This window comes from Coloeus monedula (genome assembly GCF_965178545.1).
Source record: "Coloeus monedula genome assembly, chromosome: 7".
Classification (NCBI taxonomy): Eukaryota; Metazoa; Chordata; class Aves; order Passeriformes; family Corvidae; genus Coloeus; species Coloeus monedula.
This window is the reverse complement of record NC_138787.1, coordinates 13,493,494-13,520,498: the sequence shown is the minus strand read 5'-3', so window position 1 is coordinate 13,520,498 and position 27,005 is coordinate 13,493,494. Positions and strand designations below refer to the sequence as shown.

Sequence of the window (27,005 nt, the reverse complement as noted above, 5' to 3'; positions counted from 1 at the left end):
TTTCTGGGTCCTTTCATGAGCTTCACACTATGACCTGTAAAAGGTTTCAGTTCCTAGGTGTTAGGTAGCACAACACTTGTACTTGTTATGCTTTGTTCTGAAATAAAAATAAATTAAGTTTATACGCTTTCTAGCATTTGTGGGAAGCTGGGTACTGCAGGAAAGTGGCCCAAGGTATGGATGCCCTACTTTATAGAGTTTTATAAAAAAACCCTCAAGAGGGTTATGGCTTTGGAGGCCAGTGCTACTATAGAAGGGTATCTAAGTATTGTCATGTTGGGAGAGAACGGTGGGTTCTGGCCCCTGGGGTTAGATGCACAACAGTAGGATTGCTTCCAGAGACAGACCCGGGTATTTGTTCACATGCCCACAACCTTTCTTTCAAAGAACTGTCTTCACGGCCTGGGGTTCAAGTGCATCAAAGTAACTCCTCTACTGTTGAAGTCCAGAGACAAATCATTAACAGGGGGTTTTATGAAATGCTGTATGTTTTAAACATAAGTTTTCACATGCTGCTGGGACACTTATGTGTTCTGTTTCACTTTGAAATGCTTTACTTCCAGGGAGTAGTGGAAGGTTGTCTTGGTGGATGTGCCATGTAGTAGAAGGTAACCAAACGCTGAAAGAAGGAATGGTTTCTGTATGGGGTCTGAGGATAGGCCAACAAGCTAAAAGCAGGATAAGGAACTAATACCCAGTAAGTCACGCTGATTTGTGACAAAACTTGTGCTATTATTAGAATGAAGGTCTAGAGCAAAAAAAAAAAATGTTTTAATGGTGTAAAATCCATCTAAATCTGACTTACATTTCTATTTCCATAATGGGAGTGATGAAACCCCTTGCTCAGCTTCTAAACTGAGAGAGGTAGCTTTTGGCCATTATTTTAGTCAGCGGAACTGTATGCAAAAATAGATTTCTAAAAGCAATGAGCTTGGCCTTTGGAGATTGTATCTGTATGAATATAGCAAAAGACTCATAGCTACCATCAGTCAGTTAATAATACTGTTACTTCTGTTTAAAGACTTGTGACAGAACTTAGTATTTTTGAAGGGATAACACATTATTGCATTTGGCATCGTTTTACTATGAGGAAAGTAAAACCAATATAGTAGTTTATTTTTGGTGGTGATGATTGTATCCTGAAAAATCCTGAAAATCTGGAAAAAGTGAATTATGGACAAATGATGCCCAAATGTAATAATGAAAACAATGAAACTATGCAAGTTGTGACATAGATCAGTAGAACTGAGATTCCAGTTACAGCCATTTTTATCTTGAAACTTACTGTAACCTAATGACTGATTTGCAAGAAACTGGAGTTCTTCATATATATGGATTTTTAGCTTGGAAAAAATCCTGAGAGTTACTTCTTTGCATAAGCAGCTACAGCACTCTTAGAATGTCCGTAGTATGTAGAATCTCTTATTACAATGACTACACCAGTAATCTGAGCTTCCAGAACAGGGGGAAAAAAAAAAAAGACTTTTTTTTTTTTTTTTTTTTTCCTAAAATTTGGGTATGGGGACAGGAAGAATTTGAAAGACTCAGACCTTTGTTCAACCCACTTCTCTATACATCATCAGTAAGTCATTGCTGAAGAAAAACTTTATATAATTTTGGAGCTTTGCCATTGGAATGGATTATAGCTGTCAAAGCAGGAACCTCTGCAGAGGTTTTTCGATGATAAGCAAATATGGACAAAGGAACTTGGTCGCCTCTTTATGTAAATAAAGAATACTTATGCAGGTGTGAGCATATGCATGTATGCAAGTCATACAAGAAGATGATGTTTAATATTTTTCCTGTGAAAATATATTATTCAAAATATGTACTCATCTACATTATATTCTTGTTTGAATTTGTATTTCTATGCCAATGAGAAGAACACCGTATTTCAGATTATACTTCAGGTGTTTTTATTACACAGTAGCTGATGAGAGAATACAGTGAAATTATAAGGTGGATAACAGAATTGCAGATACTTTTCTGAAATATTTCCTCCCATCATTGTGATACATGATGGTTGTAATGCTTAAAACACCTGGTGATAATTCACTGGTAACTTTCCATGCTACCTTATTGCAGGAAAATAATCAGTTTCAGGATTAGATACGTAGTCTCATTACCTTCAGCTGGTTTATGGCTTTTGGGGGTGGTTATCTATTGTTAAACTGGCTTAAGAGAATCTGTATTTGCTGTACCAGCAGTGTATTGTATTCACCTGAATTCAAAACAGTGTTTTTGCTAAACTGCAGGGATTTAAAATCCAGTGTTGTTTTTGTAACCAATGGTTTCAGCTGAGTTTGGTGGAGAACATGCCCTGCTGCAGGGCATCGAATAAGTGTCAGCTGCTTTGCAGCAATTGCTTTTGTGTACAGGCTGCATCTGTTAGTGAGTCACTCTAATAGATAGCAAGTAGTGGTTGTATACACAGAAGTAGTTGTTTTCAGAAATAGCAATGTTGCTATCTCAAATTCTACAAGGTGAAGGGGTTTTATGATATTTCAGACCAAGAATACAAATTACTTTTAATAATTTGAAGTTGCAGAAAGATAAAGAATACATGATTGATGGCTTAGAAACTTGAAGGGTAATAAATACACAGGTATCATTGCATGGACAATAGAAAAGCTGTAGCAGATCAGACTAGTCATCCATCTAGCTGTCAGTAACATTAGTAGCTGATGCCTAGGGAGAGATTTCTCATAGTCCAGAATGATCTTAATGGAATAGTTCATGCTCTTGTAAATTTTGCGGATAGTTAACACTGAAGTCTTGTTTGTGGCATATATATGAAGACACATCACTTTAGGTAAATGTTACATGTGGAGGCGATTCAAAGCAGTAGCTTGTGTAACTCTTAAGTGGAATCTTTATGGCATAAAACTAATTGCAGTCCTTTTTCTGTAACAGATTTTCATGCTTTAAAAAAAAATTAAATTAATACATGTGTGTTTTGAAAACATGAGGTTTTTGTCATGAACAGCTGCTTGGAAAGCTCCTTGTGACACTTATTCCTTGATTTCACTTTGAAAAAAAAATGGAGCTGGGGCTGAAAAGCCTCTCCTACTAGGCATGTATTTAACCTGACATTCTCTGCTTTTTTTTAAAATGTGTATGCTAGCAGATTCTCTCTGATCATGCCACCTGTTTGTCTTAAACTGTTTTGCTCTGCTGATTCAGAGCAGCTGTAAACTCAGTTCTGCCAGGCCAGTGTTAGCAAATTGGTGAACTGGTGAGACAACAATATACATTTACCAAAAAATAGAACAGAGAGAAAGCTTAAAAATGGTTTCCTCCTATATTATTTTACATATCAGCTAGGAATATTATTTTTTTAATCCTTCTTCAGAGTCATTGTATTTTTTTAATAAATAAAAGCAGGCTTTAGCTAAGATTGTTTAATGGCATTAAAGGTATTTAAAATATTTTGTAAGCACATGACTTTTATTTTTTAAAAAAGAAGCTTGACAACAAAGCTGTGTGACCCTGTTGAAAGGGAAATGATAATTCTGGCAGCAAAGAATGATAAAGTAATACAGGAAACGTCACAGCTGATTTTAGTCACAAGAGCAACTTTAAAAAAAATTATATTGAAGAATTTTCTAAAAGATGAATAACTTTGCTGAGAAAGAAGATGAAAATCGGTGCTGCTTTGTGAAGTGCAAGAATGGAAGAGAAACATAAAGAGCTTATCCTTTGTGGAGAAATTTCCAAAGGAGAACAGGTTATGCTGCAAACTAGCTAGAACTTGATATATTTTCTGTGACATACCTGAAGATTAATCATGGTGTTTAATAAAAAATAGGGATTTTTTTGTCTTTTGACTAAAGGGCTTAATCATAATATTCTGAATTTGTGTAATTATTAATACTGTATCAAATTAGTGTTTAAGTAAGCATGATTTGATTAGGACATTATCAGGAAAGATACTATGAAATTCAGATCTAATCTCTTCAACCCTGCTGGAACAGCATCTTCACAAAAAGAAATTCTTGGATCATCTCTTATCTTCTCATTTTTCTGGAAAACAGATAAGCATGTTTTAAATGTATTTGGCTACAGTTATAACAGTATAGAGAAAAATAGAGAATACAGTTTATCTGACAAGAACTGAATATCCTGAAAGTTAAACTTAACTCCCTATGCAAGACAAGCTAATGTTGTTTTTGTTGTATGTTGACCAGCATCAATATTCTTAATATTGGCTTAGCTACAGTGCCAAGTACAAAGCCATTAATTGTGAAGGGATTACTTTGAAGGAGTTTTTCATAATGAATATGAGCCTTGCCATGATTTTCATATTTGAAAATGTGTATTACAAATGCTTTAATTATTTCTGCCTTTTAAAGGGAATGGATGCAATTACTTAATTACAAGAACAGTATACTACATTACTTATGCTTTTGTTACATAGCCATCTGTTTATGGCAAAATACAGATGTTTGTGTGAAACTTTTTTTCTCTCTTTTTTTTTCTTTTTGTGAGGATTGAGTGTGTATTTGAAAGCATGCTTTTCAGGTCCTATTTGCTTCCCTCTAAAAAGGAAAATCCTTTTGAATCAGAATTTGGTACAAGGGCAAAAGTTTTCATATGCCCATGAGATTCATGAAAATAAGCATGTTTTCCATGACTTTGTTTTTCACAGTCACATTTGTTGTGTATAAAACTCAGTGAATATTTTGACAATTGTTTCTCTTTACAGGCTGTACATCTGGCCCAGGCAAGTTTCCAGATTGAGGCCTTTGGCTCTAAATTCATCCTTGACCTCACACTGAATAAGTAAGTGCATGATTTGAGGTTTCTTTCATTCCTGCTCTTATCATCTTCTGGTACAAGGTTAGAGCGTGTCATATTCCAAGATCTGTTGAAAAAAGATGCTGTTATCCAAGTTTATTAATACAAAACAACATTTAGTGTTCTTTATATGAGGTAACAGTAACCCTTGCTGACACCCATAAAGTAGATGCCCTTAAAATTTTATTGTTCACGGTAAAATAAATAATGATAGATGGAGAAATTCCACTACAGGTAGTGTTTGCACTATGTGGATTTTCTTGTGCTTTTTTTTACTAATTGATGAATTACCATGAGATGTTTTAGTTGCTTAAGTCAGTGTGTAGGAATACTGTAAGTACTTGTATGAATGGCTCATCTTTACTGATCTGGAAAACATGCTATTGTCACTACTGTCATGAAGTTCTTAATGGGATGGGACTCCTAATGGTGTGGCTGCACTGAAAGGTGCAACTAGAGTCTGTTTGCCTGTAAGACAGACAATTTTACACAATTGTCAGGTCTAGAAGAGCTGACTGGTAATACAGGGCAGTGGTGGTTTAGTTATTTATATCCCACATGCTTTTATATCACTGCTGAATGTATGGAACTATGATTTTCTAAAAAATTGTAATGACCTTTTTTTGCCACTGAAAGTTTAAGAATAAGGTAGAAGTATAAAATCCATACTAAATACTGGACAGGTAAAATTATCTATAGTAATGCTCAAAAGTGCTTTTTCCCCTTCTATGGCCCTTGAGACTTTCAGCATGCTTAAAAAAGGAGAAACGAATTTACAGAGACAATTACATACTAATTTTAAAGAGCATTCCTCTGGTCTTGAGGTTCATATGAGGTCTTATTTTGGTCTTAACTGTCAGGTAAGGGAAGTTTTGTTAGGTATAAAAATGCAAACTTATTAAGTCGAAGAACTTTTCAAAGCAGCAAGTTATGGCTTTATAAAACTTGCAGAACTTGTATTTTCATATTTTGCTTCTTGGCTGCTAATTATCAGATATTTTGCTGTAAAGGTGAACTGGAAACATTTTCCTTCATCCATGCATAATTTTGAAGTTCGGTTGGTCATGCATTTTCGTCTTTCAAAATGTTATGTGAAGTTTTGAGTGTCTGGCAAAAGATGAATTAGTGTGAAGGCTGTGACTGTCACACAGAATTGAAGGAAAAAGAAAGCTTGAAGATAACTGGGTGTTCTCTAGGCTCTGGAGGAATTACAGTGTAGTGCAAGACTGTGTTGTTTTATGAGGGTTGGACTTATGCATAGTAATTCCAGTCGATAATCATGACATATTTCTGAAGGGAACCTATATTTAGTGCCCTCTAAGCTACAGGGAATTTCTCCTCTTGGTCTGCTTTCCACTGCTCCTTTCTGCACATCTGGCCAGTAGTGAGAGTGAGCACACATTCCCAAGATGGCACTCTGTGTAGGGTATGGCTGGTCACCCAGACAGTCACAAAGAAAAAACACTGCCTTTACTGGCACCACATAAACCTCCTGAGAGCACTCAGGTGAGCAGGAAGAAAGCAGGCTCATAAAGTTCTTCTACAGCTGATGAGACTTGAAAGTTTGCTGGCAAAATGTACATCAGCCCTCTCCTGATTCACAGGCAGGCCAACGTTCACTGATGCAAATGTTAACACAGGCTTTAAGTTCTTCCAGTATTAATGCCTAGGCTTGAGGTCTCTTATTTGGTCACTGTCTTAGGCCTTAGTCTTTCCAGATACAGGTCTCCCTATAGTTGCTGGCTGACTCTCAAGTTTTCTTGCAGATCACACCTATGCAGAATGGAGAGCAAAGCTACAAAGGGAATATTACAAGTAGGACTTAACATAGGACAGACAGCAGTGACCAGGTGCAGGGCTGTGCCAAACAAGCCAACTGTCTTGCAGCTTACACTGGTGACTCCTTTTTAGGCCACTTCCTCTCCGTTTTCTGACACTTGTTCTGTCCTGGTTTGCCTTCTCTACCCTTGGCACATCCCCTGAATGTTCCATAAGAATGATTACACATATCCACAAGTGTGGGCAGACATCCTGAGAAGTTTGTTCCTTCCTGGGAAACAAATGATGTTTACCACTTCTTATCTGCTCTAAAGCTCTGGCTGAACCTGTTCAAGACCATGCCCGACTGGCTTCTTCCAAGGCCCATCGGTCAGTGACCCAACAGAGATAATAATGAAGACCAGAACTCTTATCTCCTGTTCGTTAGGACTTGGGTTTTGGTTGCATTTCCTGTCTGAGTCTCACGCTGAATGGCTATTATCCAAGTAACATCACAAACCTATGACATTCCCCATATCCTTGCAACATTCCCCCTCATCCAGTCCTGCTGTTTGTCCTTGCTTATTTTTAACAACAAATGTTTCATAAAGTAAATCTATGGATTTTTTTTTAATTGTGGCTGCTTTCTCAGCAATCAGGAAATGCAGTGCCAGTCACTTCAAAAAGAGAGAGGGAGCTTACTTGCTATGCACCTCTAGATGAGGAAGTTCTGCTCTTGTGACATCAGGAATGTTCTTACTGCCTATATGTACAAGGTGCAGGGTGTTCAGATGCTTTACTGATCTCCCTGCTGCTTGCCTCTATACATTAGGTTTTCTCCTAGCTTCCTTAGTGGTTTTTGACTCATAAACATTTGACTGTTTATCTGGTTCTGCTCCAGAAAATGACTTCAAAAACCTGTCCTACTTTTTGACTGGACATAATACTCTGAAACTATAAGTCGCAAAACTTGTAACATAAATTGTAAATACCCATAGACAATAATCTGAAGAAGACCCATTCTTGTGTTTCAGTTATGTTTATGTGTTCAACAAAAAGCAGCATTTTGCTATTAGGTTGGGTTACAACGAGTTTTAGTTGGCATACTGATACTGCTAATGTCTGGTCAGAAGCAAAGGCAGAACAACTGGACCAGACTTGAGCTGTTATGTGCTCTTGACCAAAATAATCTAGTTTGTGGAATATGAAGTCAAGATCCAGGAATACCCTTGTATGACGAATATATATTGTATCAGTTGCTCTAAAGTGAGTTAATGCCACCAGTACTGTATGTATTCTGTGCATTTTGGTTTTGTTCCTGTAGTTTTTTGAGTGTTCTACAAGTAATTAAAGCTGAAATCAAGGATGGTTGTTACATACAAACAGGTTCTAGTTTTTAGTTTTCTTTACCTCTGTTGGAAACCCTGGGATTGCCTACCTTCTATGTTGCAGATGCTCTTTTTTTTTTTTTTACAGCAAACATTGTAACTTGACAGTGAAGAAAATTGGATATTCAATTTCATTAATAACTGTTGAGATTTTGTAAGAAAAAGAGGTGACGGTCTGATAGTTTATGGAGCATGTTACTAGAAAATTTTGTTTTGTTTTCCATCTTGCCATGGTGCAATGGCACAAACAGCTTGAAGGAAATATGAGCCACTCAAGCCCTCAAGTGTGCAGAGACAACTAACCTGTAAGATTTGTATGGAGTTTGAATGGGCAACCAACTTCACAGTTGCACAAGGTCTAAACCAGATGAAATATCTTTTGTTATCCTGAAGGTGATTTTGGTAGCTTTTTCTGACAAGGGGACTCAGGGAAAAAGATCAGTTTTGAACTCCTTAGCAAGGTGGGTTACTCTGGAATTTTAGACATCTTGCCCCTTGCTACACTCAATGGTTTGAGTGTAGGCTGTCAGTGTGATGCCAGCTATGACAATGTATAGTAATTGCCGATATGTTGATTGTGGAAATAATTTGATGCAAAAAGTAATAGTTTTTCTAATTTGTAATGGATTAAATAATGTTTTCAGTTAGTACTGTTAGTATGAAAATGGAAGATTGTAGGGCACTAGTGGGGTAACAATCCCATTTGAAAAGTTAGACTTATAATTCAGCTATGATTGTCTGCTCAAACTCAATAAATTCCCTGTGCAATGAGTAACATGTAGCATTGTCATAAAACAATTTCTATAAAAAGCCTTTAAAAGTGTTCACTTATTTCAGGAAGTTCACTTTCATCCTCAAACAATAGTGTTGTAGCATTATATTTGGCTAATCAATGATCCTAGTATATCTGACCAGTTTCTTATTTTATATTGATGCATTATTTACACAAACAAATGTTTGCAAAGTGCTAGCAAATTAGTTTTTAATGATCTCATTTCCAGCAACATGTAAAAGGCTTTTAACTTGCTGTTCTTCTGCTGAAAGAGAAAAGGTTTTGCAGGTAACTCTTAATGTCCTGCTTAAAGGTAGCAGGTTTTATGTTCTGGTGTAGTACTAAAACACATTAAAGAGCAGTACTACCAAAATCAGTGAATTAAAAATATCTACTTGCTGCTTTTTTAGTGAGGAGGGAAGTTGGCTATATTTTCTGGCAGATTACAGCCATGGTCTAGTACCTGTCTCTAAACAGAGTTGTCTCCACCAGCATAAGGGGCTGAGGCCATACTGGAACCTTCACCCACCGGGACTCTGGTGGCTGAGACACATCCAAGAATAGGGAATTATTTAACTGAGCTGGACAGAAGCAGAAGGTAAAACCCTTCCTACTGATAACTTGCCTCAAAATTTAGGATTCTTGGGGAAGGGGAGAAAAAAAAATCCACCAAAATCAGTCTATATTTTTTAGCTTTTCCTCTGTTTTCTCTGTAAGAGTCCATCTTTCCAGGAAACTCTGTTTCCAGGGAAATGGATTTCTTTTCAATGAAGATATCATAGAAAAAATATTTGGCATCTTCGACATGAACTGAAAAAACCCAATCCCACTGCATTTGACCGTAACATGACTTAAAGATTTGAGACATTAAAATATGATGACTATTGTGGAAAGTCAGTTTTTGTGAAGTGCAGCCAACATTACAGAAAATTTTATCTAATAGTTTGAACCTTATAATTGTGTTTATTCTTTGTGGTGTATGTTTCTGTAGGACTGAATTAACCTGAGAGTGGTCCCAGAGGAGGTTACAATGTTAGCCTAATTTAAAAACAGTAGGGCAGTAACTGAATTATTTGAGAAACTACTTGATTCTTGGGTTTTTTTCATAATTCTTTTTTAATGAAAATGGAAAAACTAGTCACAGTGTTTCAGAAGGAAACTGAGTATGTATGATATTTTCTTAAATAAACACTTAAACATTTAGGGTATTAAATGGATCTTATAAGATACGTAAGCTAAATTAAACGTGGTAATAATACTGTGAAAAGTTAAACTAGTCAGCTTTAAAAAAATTGTTACAGATGAAATGTAAGGAACTCAGTGTTAGGATTTTACAGCAATGTGTGTGCCCTCCCGTAAGTGCAGTCTTGAATTTCTCAGCTGTAGCTAACAGGGCTTTATTTCCAGAGCTGGAGGCAACCTGTTAAAAGTTATCATTTGTCTCAGTGGGCATTCCATGCGCAGAGTCCTAGAGGCAGATGTGAAAACCTCTCGCAAGCCTCACAATAAAGAGTTCCTTCCTTACATCTAAATCTGTCATCTCTCAGTTTAAAGCCATTCCCCCTTGTCCTATCTCCATGTCCTTGTAAAAAGTACCATTTGTCAAACCACTTGCTTGTGGAGTGAAAGCTTTATTCTGTGCACTCCTGATCCTGGATTTAATTAAGCGTGGATCTCTCATCCATCTGAACAGGATTTTGAATGTCTGTCAGCTGAGATGCGACCACAGCCATTGGTTTGGTGGATTGTTTGGGTCAACAAGCCTTGGGAAGACAAATACACATCTGTGACAATATGACAGTGCTGTAAAATTCTGTGTGGCAGGATGAGGATGTTGGTTGTCTCCTCCCTCCCATGTAACAGTTTCTGGTATCAAATGCAGTAGGAGGTTTGAAAGAAGGTGCTTCTCACAAAAATAATTAAAAGGTAAATTTTGTTACAGGATGCTGTACATATTAAACTATTTACAGGAATTAAAGTATTGGAAGAACTTACAGAAAAGAAATCTACTGAGAGCCATTGTAAAAAATTATACTAACTCTGGCTTATAAAGTCCTGGTGTCATGGATCACTGCGTGCTGAGAAGCTTCCTGAAAGATTGCTACACGTGTAGCGGTGTTTGCCATCAGACAACACACTAAGCAGCTGTCTGACTTGATGTATCCTTCCGTAGGTTATGTTCTTACTCCCACATGTAACCCCTGTACCCTGGCAATGGTGAAGAACTCATGTCTTTCCACTTCAGTAGGTGTTTCAGTTGATTTCTGGTATGTTCCAGGTTTGTCAATAGTGAGATCTCTATGCTGAAGTGAATTCCTGGCATCTCAGATTGTTTTGTAGGCAGGCTGAAATCTTTGCATTTGGAGCTAGTATAAAGCCTGTGTACGCCTGGCATATGATTAAGTTCATCAAACAAGCCCCTAGAAGCCTCTATGACTGAATTTAACTTGATTCAATGACAGAGCTAAAGTTGCACAGTATAGTTCAATATGGAAGCATGGATTAAGGGAACCAAAATGAACTTTGAGTTTGCTGGACTGTACCTCTGATTGTGCTACAGTCATTAATCTAATCTGAAGGTGCTCAAGTCAGCTCTCTGTAAGTATAAATAAGCTTATTCCACTCTTTTTTGGTATTAGAAATAAAATAATAATGGAAAAAACTCCACGCCCACATCTGGTTGGATTTTTTCTTCACAGAAAGAGTTGCTTTAAATAGTAGTGTTACCATTAGACACAAAGTATCAGAACATCTGGCACATTCAGTGAAGTGTTTAAGAGAAGAAACAAGTTTCTCTTGTATCTAAAAAACTTTCTTTAAATGAGAGAAGCTTTAGCGAATATGGTTACCATTGGATGAGACCATTCTGGCAAAGACTGGTGGCAGCCCTTAATCTTACACTGCAGGTTAATAAAATTCTTACTGATAAGTTTTCCAAGCTGGTGAGGAAAGAAAAGGGATGAATTGAAAGGCAATACTGAATAAATTTGGACAGTTGTTTAAATGAAATTTTTATTTTATCAGTTGTTCTTCTAGGAAACTTCTGTCATAACAAATTGCACTGAAGTGTTTTCCATGGCATAGAACTCATCTTCTGTAATATTGCCTAGCTGTTTGTGTTTTCATATCCTTGTGCATAGCACTTTTTAAAGTGATATCATCTTCAGCATAACTGTAAATGAAAATATGTTGGTCAGTAGAAACTGACCAACACGCTGTTAATATTCTGAAGAACTCTTCACACTGCTGCCTTCAAAATGCTTGCTGAAGTAGCCAATAAAATACAGCATGTTCCATTCTCAAAGGGAGAGCTTGAGGACATAGCTAGAGAAAGGATTGTGAATTTGAAACCCTTGAACTGACTCAGGGTTTCTTGCACTGAGGGAGGCAGACTGATCCAGAAAAAAAATATGGAGAGTTTTCTGCAGCATTCTATATGAGTATTTTAAACCATTCTATTACATGCTTTCATGTCAGTCCTTTTTGGAGACCTATTCCCTATTTGAGGATCACGTAGGTAATTTCACTTTGTAAATTTGTGGCTGGGTCATCCTTTACTCTGCCTCAAAGAGACAAATGAAGCAAAACCAAGCAACAATAGCAGGACCATGCAAGGAGTGATTTTTAAGTAAATGTGCTGTTTACTGTAACAGAATCATTATGGTTTTAATAGCAGAAATGAGTGAGGACTTCCTTTGATTCCATAGTTATAAAAAAGTTAATCTATACGTTTGCATCATCAGTTGTTTCTGCTAATTACTTGTAAACGCAATTGCTTGATCCACAGTATCATGTTCTGATTTTTTAAGTTCCTTCATAATATAAGAAATAGTAGTAAAACCTTGCTCTGTTTTAAAACAATAATGAATGTTAGCAGTATATTTATTCCTTGGAGACAGTCTTATCAGAGCAGCTTCAAAAACAACCGCCAAGTAAAGACTAATGTAAATTCATACTAGAAATTTAATAAATTCCCATAAGAACAGTGAGTTCAACAAAGCTTCTGAATATAATTGAAACTGTTAATATAAACAAGGCTGTAGATAGGCCTTGCATTAGATGACAGTGCCTTGATCATCTAACAAAATGCTGCAGCAAGGTCTCTTTGTTTTTTCCATCTTTATGTGCTACTAAACTATATCTGTCAAATGGACAGAAACATCAGATGGGTGTTCTGTTAAATAATTCAACTAAACTAGGTTGCTCAGACACTGGTACTGAGCTTGAAACATTTCAGAATAGTTAATAAATTATTGCCTGGTAATAGGTTAGTATAAAGATAATTGTAGAAGTATGCAAGAAAAGTAATTCTTGCTGTATTCCTATTTTCTGCAGGCTGTCTACTAGGTTCCTGGAAACTAATTTGCTTATTTGTATATGAGATGTCTTTTAGTCATTTCATAGCCTTTTCCTACCCAAATCAATTCTCTTCTTCAGGATAGTTAGATGCCAGCTGAGGTGAGCCAGCAGCTCTCTTCAGATCTCCTGCTAATGAAAACATCAGCAGTGAAGTGTGTGCCAGAGAAGTGGATGTGAGTTCTTCAGAAAGCATCTGCTGCTTGCTTTAACAGCTGGCCTGTGCCTTCAAAGGCAGCACCTACAGGGAATGGCATATCCCTTTGCTGCTTATTTTGTATGTCTCAGTGGAACTCGGACAGAAGGGCCGAGGAGCAGGACAGCTTAATAAGAAAATTATCTAACACAAACAAGGCAGGGTGGAAGGAACTGTAGAAAAGAATGCAGCAGACAAATAATTTTGTCATGAGTTCATTCAACATGTTGCAGTTTGATGTGTTCATTGTAAAGGATCATACTAATGTCACTACCTAAACATTTAGACTTTTGTCTGATGTGATCATGACTGACACTCGTTTCAGTTAAAGCTTGCACCGTTTCTGGTGCTCATCGTATTGAAAAATAAATTTGCTGTACTGGATGCAAAACACAGTCCAGTGTAGATGAGATGCAAAGATATTTTCTAAAACTCAGGTCTGCCTTTCAGAGGTAAATTTAGGAATTCTGTAAATGGTAACACAGGAAGAAGTTATTTTGTGCTGCGGAGACCCCTACTTTATGCGTGAGTTCTGTGCCTCACTCCTCAAGCAATTGTACTTCTACACGAGCTCTTAATCAGTGTATTCTAGGCCTTTCGTTTGCATAGAGAGCCCCATCACACCTCCTGGCGAAATTACAGTGCTCTTCTGTGTATGTCTTTTGTGTAGGAAAAAATGTTTGAAAGTTTTTTGGTTAAGCATTCTTTTTTTGTTTTCCTTTTCCTTTAATAATTTCTTATGTCTTTGGACAAATTTTTCAGCATTAATAACAGGTAAAAGTTTTGGTAGGGGAAATTTGCAGTAGCAGTTTTATGTGTATTTTTATAGCTGTTGTTATTCCTGGAGTTTTAGCAAAAAATAGAACAAACTTCCTTACCCTTCCTGTCTTTTTTGTGGCAGCAGTAGAACATCTTTTGCCGAATTTTTCAGTCCTCGACTACTCTCTGCAATATCACATTTCTATACTAACCATTTATAAACAGTTACAGATGTGTTTGTACTGATTTTGATATGGATATAGAGGACAGGACTCAGAGTTATTATAGAAGCAACTGGTTGTGTGTACTAGCAAAGCTGTGTTGGAAAAAAATGTGAAAACATAACTGTTCCTCTCCTGTTTCCCCCTCTTTCTCTGAATAAGATCAACATACTCTCAGATTAGCAGTATACATTGAGAGGTTTCTGAATGTGATTGCAAGCAAGGTGTTTTTTGGATGTTTGCTAGTTTAGACAGATACTTGAAATAAGAAAAATTGATGTAAGGTAGCTGACAAAAATCAGGTACTTAACCAGGTAGAGGCATACAGTTTAAGGAGTAGCTGACTGATTTTTCTTTTTTTCAATGGAATGTTCAAAATTCTTGTCGTGAGGGGAATGTTAAGAGAAAAATGCCCTTGCCTAACCTTGGTGATTGTGTGGCAAGCTTAAAAACATAATAATGACCAGAAACTAGTAATGAACACCCTGTTCCAGCCTAGCGTGAGAAACAATTTTGTGAAATCCAAAAGTCTTATAAAAGATTTTCTACTCCACTTTCTAGGTGGTGGATACTGTGTTACCTTTGGCAAAAGGGTGCTTCACAAATTAAAGGTGCATTTTGTTTACAGCGTGGCATTTGGGAATATCTTGGGGTGACTTGATGTTGTATTCCCTGTCACTGCTCTATGCCCAGAAATTAGTTTTATGCCTTTCTATGCTTTTAAACTGAGCCTGAGCAGAGAGAGAGAAAACTGAGCAAACTTCTCAAAGCAGTGCTTTTCAAGGACAGACAGAGAATAACATACTCTGGCTCTCTGCATTTTTTTTTTCCTGCTGCTGCTGGGCTGTGGGGAGAGGAGTGGAGAAGCACCCTGCTTGCTTGTTCAGCCAGTTTTTTGGGTTTTTTTTCTCCAGAGAGTTGAACTTTGTTTTTCCTGGAATTTTTGATTTTTTCCTCTTTTTCTGCTGGACTGCTTCAATATCAACACATCGGGAGGACTTTCCACTGAGCACAGAGGGCCTGGCCCTGGGCCAAGTCCCAGCTCCAAGTAGGAGGGAGACCGAAGGGAGGACTCCAACATTTTCCCAAGTTTTTTCTCCACAGCGAGAGATTTTATTATTTAGCAGTATTATCCTTTTCCTGTGTGTTTGTTAAATAAATAGTTTTTATCTCTTTCACTTTCCTTCGAGGAAAAAGGTTTTTTTCCTGAACCTGGTGGGGAAGGAGTGGTTTTTAACCTGCCCTCTCTCAGAGGATATATTTCTAAATTTGGCCAAACCGGCACAGGGAAGTATATCATGAACAGCAGGCCTTAATTTTCTTTGGAGGGCATTTGTTCAGCATGGAGAATTTCATTGATGTGCTTTGTATCCTGCAGATCCCAAAGGTCCATATTGGAGCTGGCTGGCACCAGCTCTGTTGGACATGGGGGAAGCTCCTAGCTTCTCAGAGAGCCACTCCTATACCCCCCCACTACCAAAACCTTGTCACACAGACCCAACACATGTTGGAAAGTCAGGGATGAGAAAAGTGTAGAGTCTACTGGAAAACACTGTCTGCATCCTTGCTTTTTACTTGTAATATATGTGTATATACATATAGGAGTTTTCCATCGTAAGTATTCTATGTTAGATACCTATCATGTGTGACACTGTATTTGAACACTACCCAAATAGGGAATTCCTTGGCAGTTGGAAGTAATGAGAAGCTAAAGAATGGAAAAGGTTGGCAGATGAACCTTTTTTTTTAACTTGTAAGGGTACATTAGAGGCTTCAAAAATGCTAAGAATTCTGGATCACATTAAGTAAAATGCTTATCTTGCATATTTGGTGGCGCCAGTTAACATCTTTAATTGCTTTGCTCTCCTTGGGCACTGTGCTGCAACCCTTATTGTAATGGGGTGAGATGTGAATGGGGCATTGAGGTTATCGCAGGATGTGTACAGCCTGGCTAAGCTCAGTTAAAAAAAAATAAATCTGAACTGTGAATTACACATTATGGAAAATTTTTATGCAAGGAATTTTTCTTGCCAGAGTTAGGAAGAAAATAAGAATGAGAAATGTATCTGAAAACAAAAAGTGAAAGTGAGAAAAGGGGTGGTATGGAGTGTGTTTTGGGTTGTGCTTTGTGTGTTTTCTTTTAAGGCACATTACTGTTTTTGGAAAAAAAAATTGAGTATTTGTAGTTTGTGAAAGTGTTTATACATTCTTGTCTTCATAACAATGGTGTATTTATTTGTTCAGCCTTACATATTTACACTTTTAGATGAAATGTAAAACTTATTTGAAAATGGTTCTGAACTAAACATACATTTACTGACAGCAAGCAAAGTTCTAAAACCATGGGGTTTTGTGTGTTTGTTGTTTTTTTTTTTTTTTTTTTGCATATTTAGAAGGCTGGTAATCTATTTGTAGAGCTAAAATACAAGGGATTAGATTGCAGAATGAAATTTCCCCTTCTGTACCCCACTTTGACTGCCGGTGTACCATCAAACCATTTACTGAACACAAACTGCTTGATTTTTTTTAAACTAATATACAAGGAAAATAAAAATAGTTTGAAAATGCTGACAAAAACCACCAAACCTACCCATAACAGTAGAGAGAGTACTCAGATTTTTCTCATCTTTATTTATCCTTTCTTTAACAGTGACTTGTTATCTTCCAATTATGTGGAGATTCACTATGAAGATGGAAAACCAAAATTTTCTAAGGTATTGTGTTCTTAAATTGTCTTTCTGAGGGACCAATGCCAATAAAATGTGAAAATAGAAAAGAGAAAAAAATGTTTTGCATGACTTAAAAACATCAGAAGTGTTTTTCCACACATAGACGGTAACTGTGATCTCATCTTGTACAGATATCTCAGTAATACAAGAGGAATTGTACAAAAAAGGGAAGCTGTGTTTTGGAGTGAGGAGTAGGCATTTGTAGGTGGTAGTTGTGAAGGTGATCCATTACTGCCAGAACAATTACATCTTGTAAAATACAAGAGGTGGAGGGGTTGAAGTCACCATCAGATTAGTCTTAATTAATTATTTATGTGTCCTTAGCACAAAGTGCAAGGAGAAAAAATAATGGTAATGTAAGACATTTAAACTAACCTAATAATCTTGCAGTGACTTTTTTTTGCAAGAATTATACAGTGACACAGAAAATGAAAGATTTAACTGAAACTTTAACCTCTGGAGTTACTACAAAATCAGCATATTGCTAGACATCCAATTAATTTTGTTTGTCAGACTAGCTCCCAAATTGATTTCAGTGCTATAGACTATTGATCCAAAGCCAGATTGAAGTTCTGCAAGGTAGTTCAGCTATAAAGGAACAAGATCAGTCTTTTTGTTTGTTTGTGGTAGCAAAATGAGGACTGGAAGGTTCCTAGGAAGGTTATAAACCACATTTTCAGGGAATTACTATTTTCATATTTGGTAGAAATGCCAAAATATTTCTTGAAAACTTAGTACGTGTGAATTAAATCTGTATTTAGAGTGGAGGCAAGAGAGCATTCCAGTTGTATTCATGTCTTCAGAAACTCTGGACTGTTGTTTCTCCAAGTATCGGATATCTGGTTTATTATTTTGCCCTTGCTATAGAGAATCTCAAAATAATACATGGCAGATTAGGGCAGAATTAAACAATTACATTGCAATGTAATTACTGAAATATGCTGTTTTGTTTTCTTCCACTGAAGAAGAAAAATAGTTTCATGTTACATACAAAGGAAGTTGTTTCATTAAGACTCAGTATTCTGCAGAATAGGCAAAAATGGTAAATGATGCAAGAAAACAATTCCCTCTGGCATTTAGACAAGCTCATGCGATTGTCAGCTGCAGCACTAGCATTGAGCACTGCGGTTGCTGAATCATGAATCTGACTGGAAAATTATATTAGAACTTCAGACTCAGCAAATGGGCTACCTTTGCATGCTGCAGTAACTTGATCCAAACTTCCTAGGGGATGTTTTCTGAATTGTTTTATTTAGAAGCAATAATGGAGCTCCTGAGGTCACGTTAATCTGTAAAAAGCTTCATTATAGATAATAAAAAAAAACCCCAAATCCCCACATAATTTGTGTAGGAGGTCAAATAAGGACTATATCCTGGTCTTTTGCAGTGTCTTATAAAACTTTTTAGGCCTAAGGTTGTTTTGTTTCCTGGTGTGGATCTAAAGAAGTGAGATCACAATGAAAAGTACTGTGTTCTCTAGAAAGAGGTAGTTAATTACAAAGATGACTGAAGAACAAACAGCAATTTCTTTACTCAGATGATCATCTTTAAAGAAAAAAAATATTGAAAAGTTTTGTGTGAGAAAGAGAATCAAGTTTAGCTGTTAAAAAACATGTTTTATGCATTCTCACTGATGGAAGGGTAAACACATAGTGATTGCTTTCTGTGTAGTACTTTGATTTAATTATACACAATAACCTGTAAGGAATTTAAATCAGAACCTGAATAACTCATTAAATAAGATGCAAAATGGAATTAATGCTGTCATAGATAAAAAGCATTTACATTTTTTGTATCTTCTTGAGTTATAATAATTGCATAAAGAATGGGTTCAATATGCATGTTGGAGTTCAAATGACATGACACAAGAATTAAAAATGTTTTTATGATGAATAGTAGGTTTTTCAAACAATGGGTGAGAAACAACCCCACTTCAGGGTTTTTAATAACATTTTTTGAGAATACTTTTTCTTTTTAGTTTAGCTGAGCTTCTTGCTGATAGACAATAAAGAAAACTACTTAAATGAGGTAAATGTGTATTGTTACTGTTAGATTTTTTTTTTTTTTTTTTGCATTGGTTTTAAGCAACAGACATTAAATCAGGATAATTTTGTGTGTGTGATTGTTTGTTTTTAAAAATTATTAGGGGGGAGAGCATTGTTACTACCATGGAAATATCAGAGGTGTCAAGGATTCCAAAGTTGCTCTTTCAACTTGTAATGGACTTCAGTAAGTACATGTTCTCATTTTTTAAACAAGGCTACAACTAATTGTTATTCTTGAATATTGTCTCTTAATATGGGAGGAACTGAAACACTACAGGCTCAAAGATTTCTTGATGTTTTGAAATGTCAGTACCAGCTGTGCCAAACTGCTAGCAATTTTTCTTAGTATCATTGGAAATCATGTTTTGATTCTGTCTCACAAACGTTTGAATTTAGTAAGTGCAAGTAAATATTTCCCCAGATGACTTATTATGGTAAAGGATAAACAAGAATTATATTTCAGCATGCTCAGTATTCATGTATGATTCTGCCATAGAAAAATGGATCTTTTTGTTAGGATTGTACAAGGAAAAAATACAAGAAATTAGCATTAGTTACTGCTAAGTGCAACTCAGCTGTTGATTGTATTTTGCCTGCTCAGGGTGTGTCTTAGAACTTCCTTTTTCCAAGGTCAAATCTTTTTTGGTACTTCATCATTGCATTGCCATTACATTTACTGTTAGTCCATTAAAATGTGCCAGATATCTTAAAAATCCCTCAATCTTGGCTTTAGCTACATGTGGTAATAATGAATATATATTAAATATTGATCAGTTTTTCAGCCCTGAGTTTGGTTTTGTCTTACCAAAATTCAAATCCTGGAGTCAAACGGATTGCCTTGTAATCCTAAATATCACTTCTTTTTCTCCATGTTCTAGTGGCATGTTTGAAGATAGTACTTATTTGTATTTGATAGAACCGATGGATCTGACCCACACGGCAGTAAGTTTATTTTTGTCTAATTTATTTGGTTTGGAAGAGCACTCAAGGAATAGCAAATAAAAGTATTAGAATAAACCAATGAATGATATGTCTCATGCATTCACATGGAAATGAAAAGTATTTTAAAACACTTAATTTGAATTTGTTTAAGGTAGCAAATGTGTAATTATGATTTACCTACCATTTTTCTCTGCTTTTCTTTAATCTTTTGTTTCCTGCTTGCTGTTGATCATTTAGATGCTGGGAGTAGACAAATAAAACTGTTTCCATAACACATGGTAATGGACTGTCAAAAAGCATTTATCAATTTGCTCTAGTACTTGAACTAAAGTGTTTATAAATTTATTTAAGGGATCTCTGGAACTCATTTATACATTCCTCTCTAAATAGTTGCATCAGATTGCTCTTGGCCTGCCATGATTCTACAAAATGTTTAATTAAGTAGATAATTACATCTGGGTATCTTACACTTTGTATGTCTTAAGTCAGTGGTCATTGTATAGCTTAAATTATTGTGATCCAGCATATTCAGATAGAAGATTATGCTGGATCAGCATGTAGGACTGCATTTATGCAAGTATTTTGCTATTATTATTTTTGTGTTTCATGTGTGCAACCATTTCTAAAACTTTAGCTGTTGATACAGCTGACACAATTTCACAGACAGTAGTAAAACTAGGTATATTTTTAACTTTGGAATGATTCAAATATTTGAGTGATTTTCAGTGAAATGATTTTGCAACATTGAGACAGAGAATTCTTAAGGTTTGTGTCCTGCTTGGTCTGTAGGATATATTGCAGATGCTGTGCCACAGTTGTCAAGCTTGTCTTGCTCTAGTATGTATATGACAGTATATGCACAGTATGTGACAAATAATTAATGCTGCAGAACCAATATGTTTTAGCGACTGTAAAGCTGAAATTAGAGTCTGAATAAAGATCTGCAAAATCATTGGCTGATACTGTCAAAGAAAATGGATCAACATTCAGAGAACTTGGTATCATTTGGGCAGTCAGTTATTGGACTATAAATGAAACTCCAGAGGCATGGCAAAATATTACATCCAAAAGAATCAAGTCCCTCCAGGAACAACAGTACGTGCTGTGCGTCTGTGTTTGATGTAGCACATGTTCATGAAGGTTGTAATTCTAAAAACTGACAACACAGACTCAGTAAATTCATGAATTTATACAGGGGCATCCATATAGTCAGAAGAAGAAAATTTGACTAAACTGTTTTCTTGCTTGGGTGAACAAATGAAACCAGGATGTCTCTCTGAGTGGTATTTCAGTAAAAATTGTAAGTAGAGCAAAAGTTCTGGTTATAAAAGTAAGATACCATTTGCCAACTCAAGGTTTCAAGTTGAACTCTAAATGATAAGAAAACAAATGAGACGCCTAATTTTCTCAAAACTACTGAAAATAATACAGCTACAGAGAGCTTTTGGGGGCTCATTTTTTGATTGCAGTATGTGAGAGAAATATCTTGAATACAGCCTTCAGCATGTACTTTATTCAGCTTGATTAATCTTAACTATAGTAGATACTATATAAAACATCCTCTCCTTCCCCCCAGAATCCAGTAAATATATGCGGTATTGTCCTTCAGTGTGCTATGTATTTGTTATGGAAGTTACAGAACAGTAGAATCCTACCCTTTGAAAAGAGTCGCTTGTTTTGGCAGACTCTGCAGAGGAGGTGTTACGGGAGAAAGGAGTTGTTTTCTGGAGTGGGTACTCAAATGTGATAATTTGGGGTGTGTCAGACTTTTAAAGAAAATATGCATTAAAAATCTTGTCCTTTTTAAGTGTGGAGTACACCAATAAAACAGGATGAAATAATCATCTTAAGTATAGTATATTGATTGGTTTCTTGCAACTTGCTGTAATTAGATAGGATTTTTTTCATAAGTAGTAATAGTTGCTTTTCATCTGTGGGAGGAAGATTTCAACCAGATATAGACTTTCTAATTTGATTTATTGGAATAAATTATCTGTGTTCTCTAATGCTTTTAAAGGACTTTTTTAAGGTAATCTCAAAGACATCTGTGACACTTATGTTTTGTAGACTGGTCAATTTGCTGAAGCAGAGAGGCTCTATGATTTGCTCAGGACTGCAAATAGATTGCTTCAAATTAGTACTGTCCCAAATTGGTACTATGGTTGCCTGTTTTATACAAAAAATAATAAAAACTATAAATACTGAAAGAAGTGCCATTTTTTCACTTAATATTATTAATTAGAAGAAAATGCCACTTATTTTTCTTGTCAGGAAAGTAAAAGCAGACCACATATCATCCAAAGAACTTATGGAACACAAGCCTCCAAGCAGTTGCAGGACCTTGGTATGTTTTTGCTTATGTTATGAGTTTTTAAATATTGGAAATAATTGCATATATAACTTGGAAAATTTGAATATTAAGCTAGCAGTGTTTATAAAATTGCTGATTATTTAGAAAATCTTGAAAAATAGATACATACCTGACTTTTTTCACAATTATTGCGATGGAATTTAGATTTTTCAAAGAGCAGCTGTAAGATTTTCATCCACTGACCTCTATTTAGCTTTCCTCTGAAAATCACTAATTAATCAGTGATATTAATGTTATTGAGGCAATGAGAAGGAAGAAAATGTATATTCTAAGCCCAGGTTACCTCTCCTTGCATGCTTTAAGATTTCTGAATTACTTGAGTTTTGATATATTTTATGTACTTTAAAAAAAGAGCTTTTGAATAGTGAGGGTGGTTTGGATTTTGGTGATCTTAATCTACTTTTGGTTTGGACAGTGTACTTAAGTAGTTTAAAATAATGCCATGAAATTCTTAAATTGTAATTTTTACAGACACTGACTCTAGTTCTGAATGGCCCTTTCTGTCTGAACTGCAGTGGCTGAGGAGACGGAGAAGAAAGAGAGCAGTAAGTAGAAGTATGACCCTGAGTTAAGACCCTTTATAAACACAAACTCACTAATTTTTGTATTTTTTAATGTCAAGAGAACGTAGGCTTTAGGAAACAAGTATTTTTAGAAGCTTAATATTGTCACATAATACAATTATCAAATGAGAAAACAATATTTTTCTTCAAAAATAGAATATTTAGAAGAAAGCTGATAAACTTTCTGAAGTGACAGGAATGATATGCATCAATTAAATCAAAATTTAGTAGTGAAAATTATTTTAGAATTTTAAGGTTTTTGTCTGCTTGAAAATAAAGAATAATTTTGAATGAACTCTTGCTACTTTGTAGATATCTGACCTTATTGTCACTTGGCTCATTAAGTAGCATGATTAAATCAAAAATCCGAATGAAGACACCCAGAACTGGGTTCTTGCGAGAACGTAAGTGGGCAGTCCTCATGATCTTCACATGCATATGTATGAGTTAGGGGAATAATTGAGTTAAAGAAGATTAATCTGTGTTTCTTCACTGAGTTGCACAATCCACACCATATTTTTGAGGGTGTATATATTTTTAGTAACTTCCTTTCGCATTAAATCTGTGGTGAATAGTACATAACAAAAGGAGGAGGGAAGCAGTAGGGCTGTCTGCACTGAACCAAAAAGAGTAGAACCTGAACATTCTTGATGATGTGCCTCAGATTTTCAGCCTAAGTTACTGGGGCTGTGATTCTTTACCCTACTTGCATTTCTCACCCAGTTTACCAGTTTACATACCTTACACAAGGTCTTTTTAATGTGTATCTATAATAAAAATCAGCCACAGTTATTTTTGAAAATCACTACACCTTCCTAATTTCTCAAAGCATTTCTTTAATTCCTCAGTTATCTCGTGGTGTCTTTGAAGAGATGAAATATCTGGAGCTCATGATAGTCAATGACCATAAAATGGTAAGTATTGCAATTCAGTGGTGATCTTCGTTTTGGTGACAATTTGTAGGCTGATGCACTGTGCTGCATCAGCTATTTTTGGGCCCAGGATTTAGTTTATCAGCAGCTATTAACATTTGTACTGTAAGACACACTGTAGGCCATAATACCTAATGAAGCTTAATGTTACCTAAGATTTTCTGTGGCAATTATATATTCAAAATGAATCTGGAACACTTTGGTATCACATGGATAAATTATTATGCCCATAACCAACGAAGTAAAGCAACAAAACATTTATGTCCAGAACAAACACACAAAATGTTCTAAAATTGCATCCTATCTTTGAAGTTATATGGAAAGAAATCAGAATTTGTTAACTTTGAGTTTCATTTTACTGATTTAAATTTTAATGCAGCAAAACATATAGACAAAACTCTGATTGTTCTTCCTGACTATTCCGTACTTATAAACAGGATTCATAATGAAGTGCAAGGTAAGTTGTTTGTTTGATTAAAAAGTGTTTGTCATTAAAAAAACCCCCAGAATGGGTGGGGGGAGGAAAGCCCAATTCTTTCCCCTTTTTGTCTTGAGGAATGACTGGAAAAAGTCAGACTAAGTGACATTTGTTGTAAGCAAGACTTTTTTTTTTAAATTGAAGTCTGCTGATACAATAGGTTTTCACTTACTTTATTTGCCAGTAAAGAGGTTTTTCATCTCTCACCCTGCTGCAAGTTTCCCAGTGCTTTATGGGGTTGTGGGCTCTTTGGTGAGCACTGAAGGATGATATTTAAGAGCAAGATATAGAAGATATCAGAACAGGGTGCGGTAATTCATACTTGTTCCATTGCTGCATAGACAGATAATGTACCCTTCCCTCATCTGTATAATAAATCATAGAAGTAGTCTGGGCAAAAATAACCTGTATTTTACCTGTGTTAATTTAGCGCTGTGGAGGGAATTTGAATGGGTGGAAAATGTAGGACAGAAATTTCTTGAGCTGTTTTCATTTGCAAAGCCACCTGGTAGGAAACTACACTAAGAGTGTTCAGGTGTTAGTTGTTTAACACAGTAACTGAAGTTATGGCCATTTTGTTGTCTTGTTTGATGTCTATGGTTGGTGTTCCTTATGAAGAGAAAATATTCCTATGTCTGTCTCTTTCCCCTGGCCTCTTGTATTACTGATGTGCTTAAAGGTGTTCACTACACCTGTTACAGACACTAACTGTTGTCTCCTCTCACGCTTAATTTGTTAGAGCTTCAGAGTACAAGATTTTTTGCTTCATAGTTATCAGTAACTTAGAAAATAATTCTTTTCAAAGAATAAAGTAGATATACTTAGGGAAGTGTTCACTGTTAGGGGTCTCAGCCTGCCAGTCCAGGAGCTCACTTAATGTACTTTCAAGGTTTTCTGCTTACCAGGAGAGGGCAGGTTTCCCCTGCAGCAAAGGTCTTTGTTGGAAGAAGTACCTTAAACCTCATTGATCGTTGTGTTAAATAGTTAATACTGTGTATTTTCACAACATCTCCTTTCCTCTAGCAATAAAGATATCTCAACATATTTAATTAGGCTGTTGCACTTTTTACTGGTTTAGATTAATTTATTTTAGGATCTGTATTTAACCACATTATGTGGTGTATTGTTATTGATATTAGCATTTTAATACTTTATTGAAAACCAAGAACATTTTCCAAAGCACATTATTTTACCTTCCCACTTCTGGAAAGGTTTGGGATTAGCTCAAAACAAAAAGCCAAAGCCACCCTTTCTCCCTTCCCCACTGTCATGTTGTTCTCTGGGGAGCAGTCTCGTGGTATAATGTACAGTGTACATCCTAGGCACCTACTAGCACTGTACCTGAGAGCAGCTGCTCAGTTGCTCAGAGAAGAGTCAGACCTTCTTGTTCCAAAGCCTCTTTTTAAGTACAGTATTTCATAGAATAGCTGACACTTCCATGGAGCACTGAGGCAATGAGACTTGTTGCTTTTAACAAGTAGTTGAAATTAGTAAGAGTTTTTTGATAAAGGCTTTTTTTCCCTGTTCTAAGTAATTTCATGTTCATTTTCTGTGAAATTTTGAAGACCTATTTTTCCTATATGCAAATCATACTGTGTAATGTAATCTTGGTTGATAAGTTTACAGTTTCTTGAAAGTCATATGGATTCATGTTCAGGTACCATAGCTGCATCTTTAAAAAATTTGACTTGGAACAGAAGGGGCTTGTGAGGCAGGATGAGGAAAGACATGAAAACATTGTAATGACATGCACATATATTATGAAGCAAAACTTGTAATACAGCTCATGTAAGTCTATAAAAATAGAAAAAAATTGAAGTTAGAATTTAAGATACTCATCTTAACTCTTTTCATGTTCAAACACGTATTTACTTTTACCATGCACTCCCTCTTCCATTTTGTCTTTTGCTATAACTACTGCTACATGTCACAAAAGTATTGTGCTGTTGCAGAAAAGGATACCTTTGCAAAGAGCTGTGCACAGGACAAGTGGTAAATGCTTCATCTTCATGTCTTATAATTAAAGTGATGGAATGTGGCTACTACAGTCAGATATGTAACTCATCAGGTTAGGCAGTTTTAATGGGTACAGCATCCTCTCAATTTTGAGCTCATGTTTATGTTCATGTTTACCTGTAATTTTGTCTCAAACATTTGAAGTCTGATTCTAAACAAAGTATTTCTTGTGGTTAAATGCTCCTTTTACGGATGGGAAAGGCTGCCTATCATACATGGCTTCCTTTATCTTCCAGGGGTTTTTGAATATGAGATTTAGGCTGTGATCTGAAAAGTTTTTTTAGTTTTTCCCTTACTTTCTTAAAATATTAATTTCCTTTCCATGCTGTAAAAATAAAGAATTAGTAATAAATATTTAAGTTCTCACTGTGTTCTACTTTCTCTTCTTTTAGTTCAAAAGGCACCGTTCTTCAACTGCATACACAAACAATTTTGCAAAGTCTGTGGTAAACCTTGTAGATGCTGTAAGTATCAATGTTTCTTCTGAAAACCGATTCACTGACTTTTACTTTAGCACTGTATTAAAAATGTTATCATTTTCAGAACCCAAATTTCAATTACATTTTAAAGTGCATTTCTAGTTCCTCTGCAGAAGAATAGCCTGGGGTGAATGTATAAGTAACTACCAGATTATCTGTGGCATTTTTCTTAAAGCTTGCAACTGTCAGAGTTTGCCCTTGGC

At 35.9% G+C, this 27,005-nt stretch overlaps 1 protein-coding gene across 1 annotated transcript in view; it reads left to right on the top strand.

Moving 5' to 3' along the window:
• Positions 1 to 27,005, top strand: part of ADAM23 (ADAM metallopeptidase domain 23) — a gene marked incomplete at both ends in the record, with an annotated part of 67,918 nt that overhangs the window by 5,965 nt on the left and 34,948 nt on the right. Inside the window, 8 exons of the mRNA XM_082284755.1 lie at positions 4,706 to 4,782; positions 16,898 to 16,961; positions 19,123 to 19,205; positions 19,900 to 19,963; positions 22,235 to 22,307; positions 22,806 to 22,879; positions 23,746 to 23,811; positions 26,716 to 26,787. Coding sequence (XP_082140881.1) covers positions 4,706 to 4,782; positions 16,898 to 16,961; positions 19,123 to 19,205; positions 19,900 to 19,963; positions 22,235 to 22,307; positions 22,806 to 22,879; positions 23,746 to 23,811; positions 26,716 to 26,787 — 573 coding nt within the window. The remainder of the gene's footprint in view (positions 1 to 4,705; positions 4,783 to 16,897; positions 16,962 to 19,122; positions 19,206 to 19,899; positions 19,964 to 22,234; positions 22,308 to 22,805; positions 22,880 to 23,745; positions 23,812 to 26,715; positions 26,788 to 27,005) is intronic.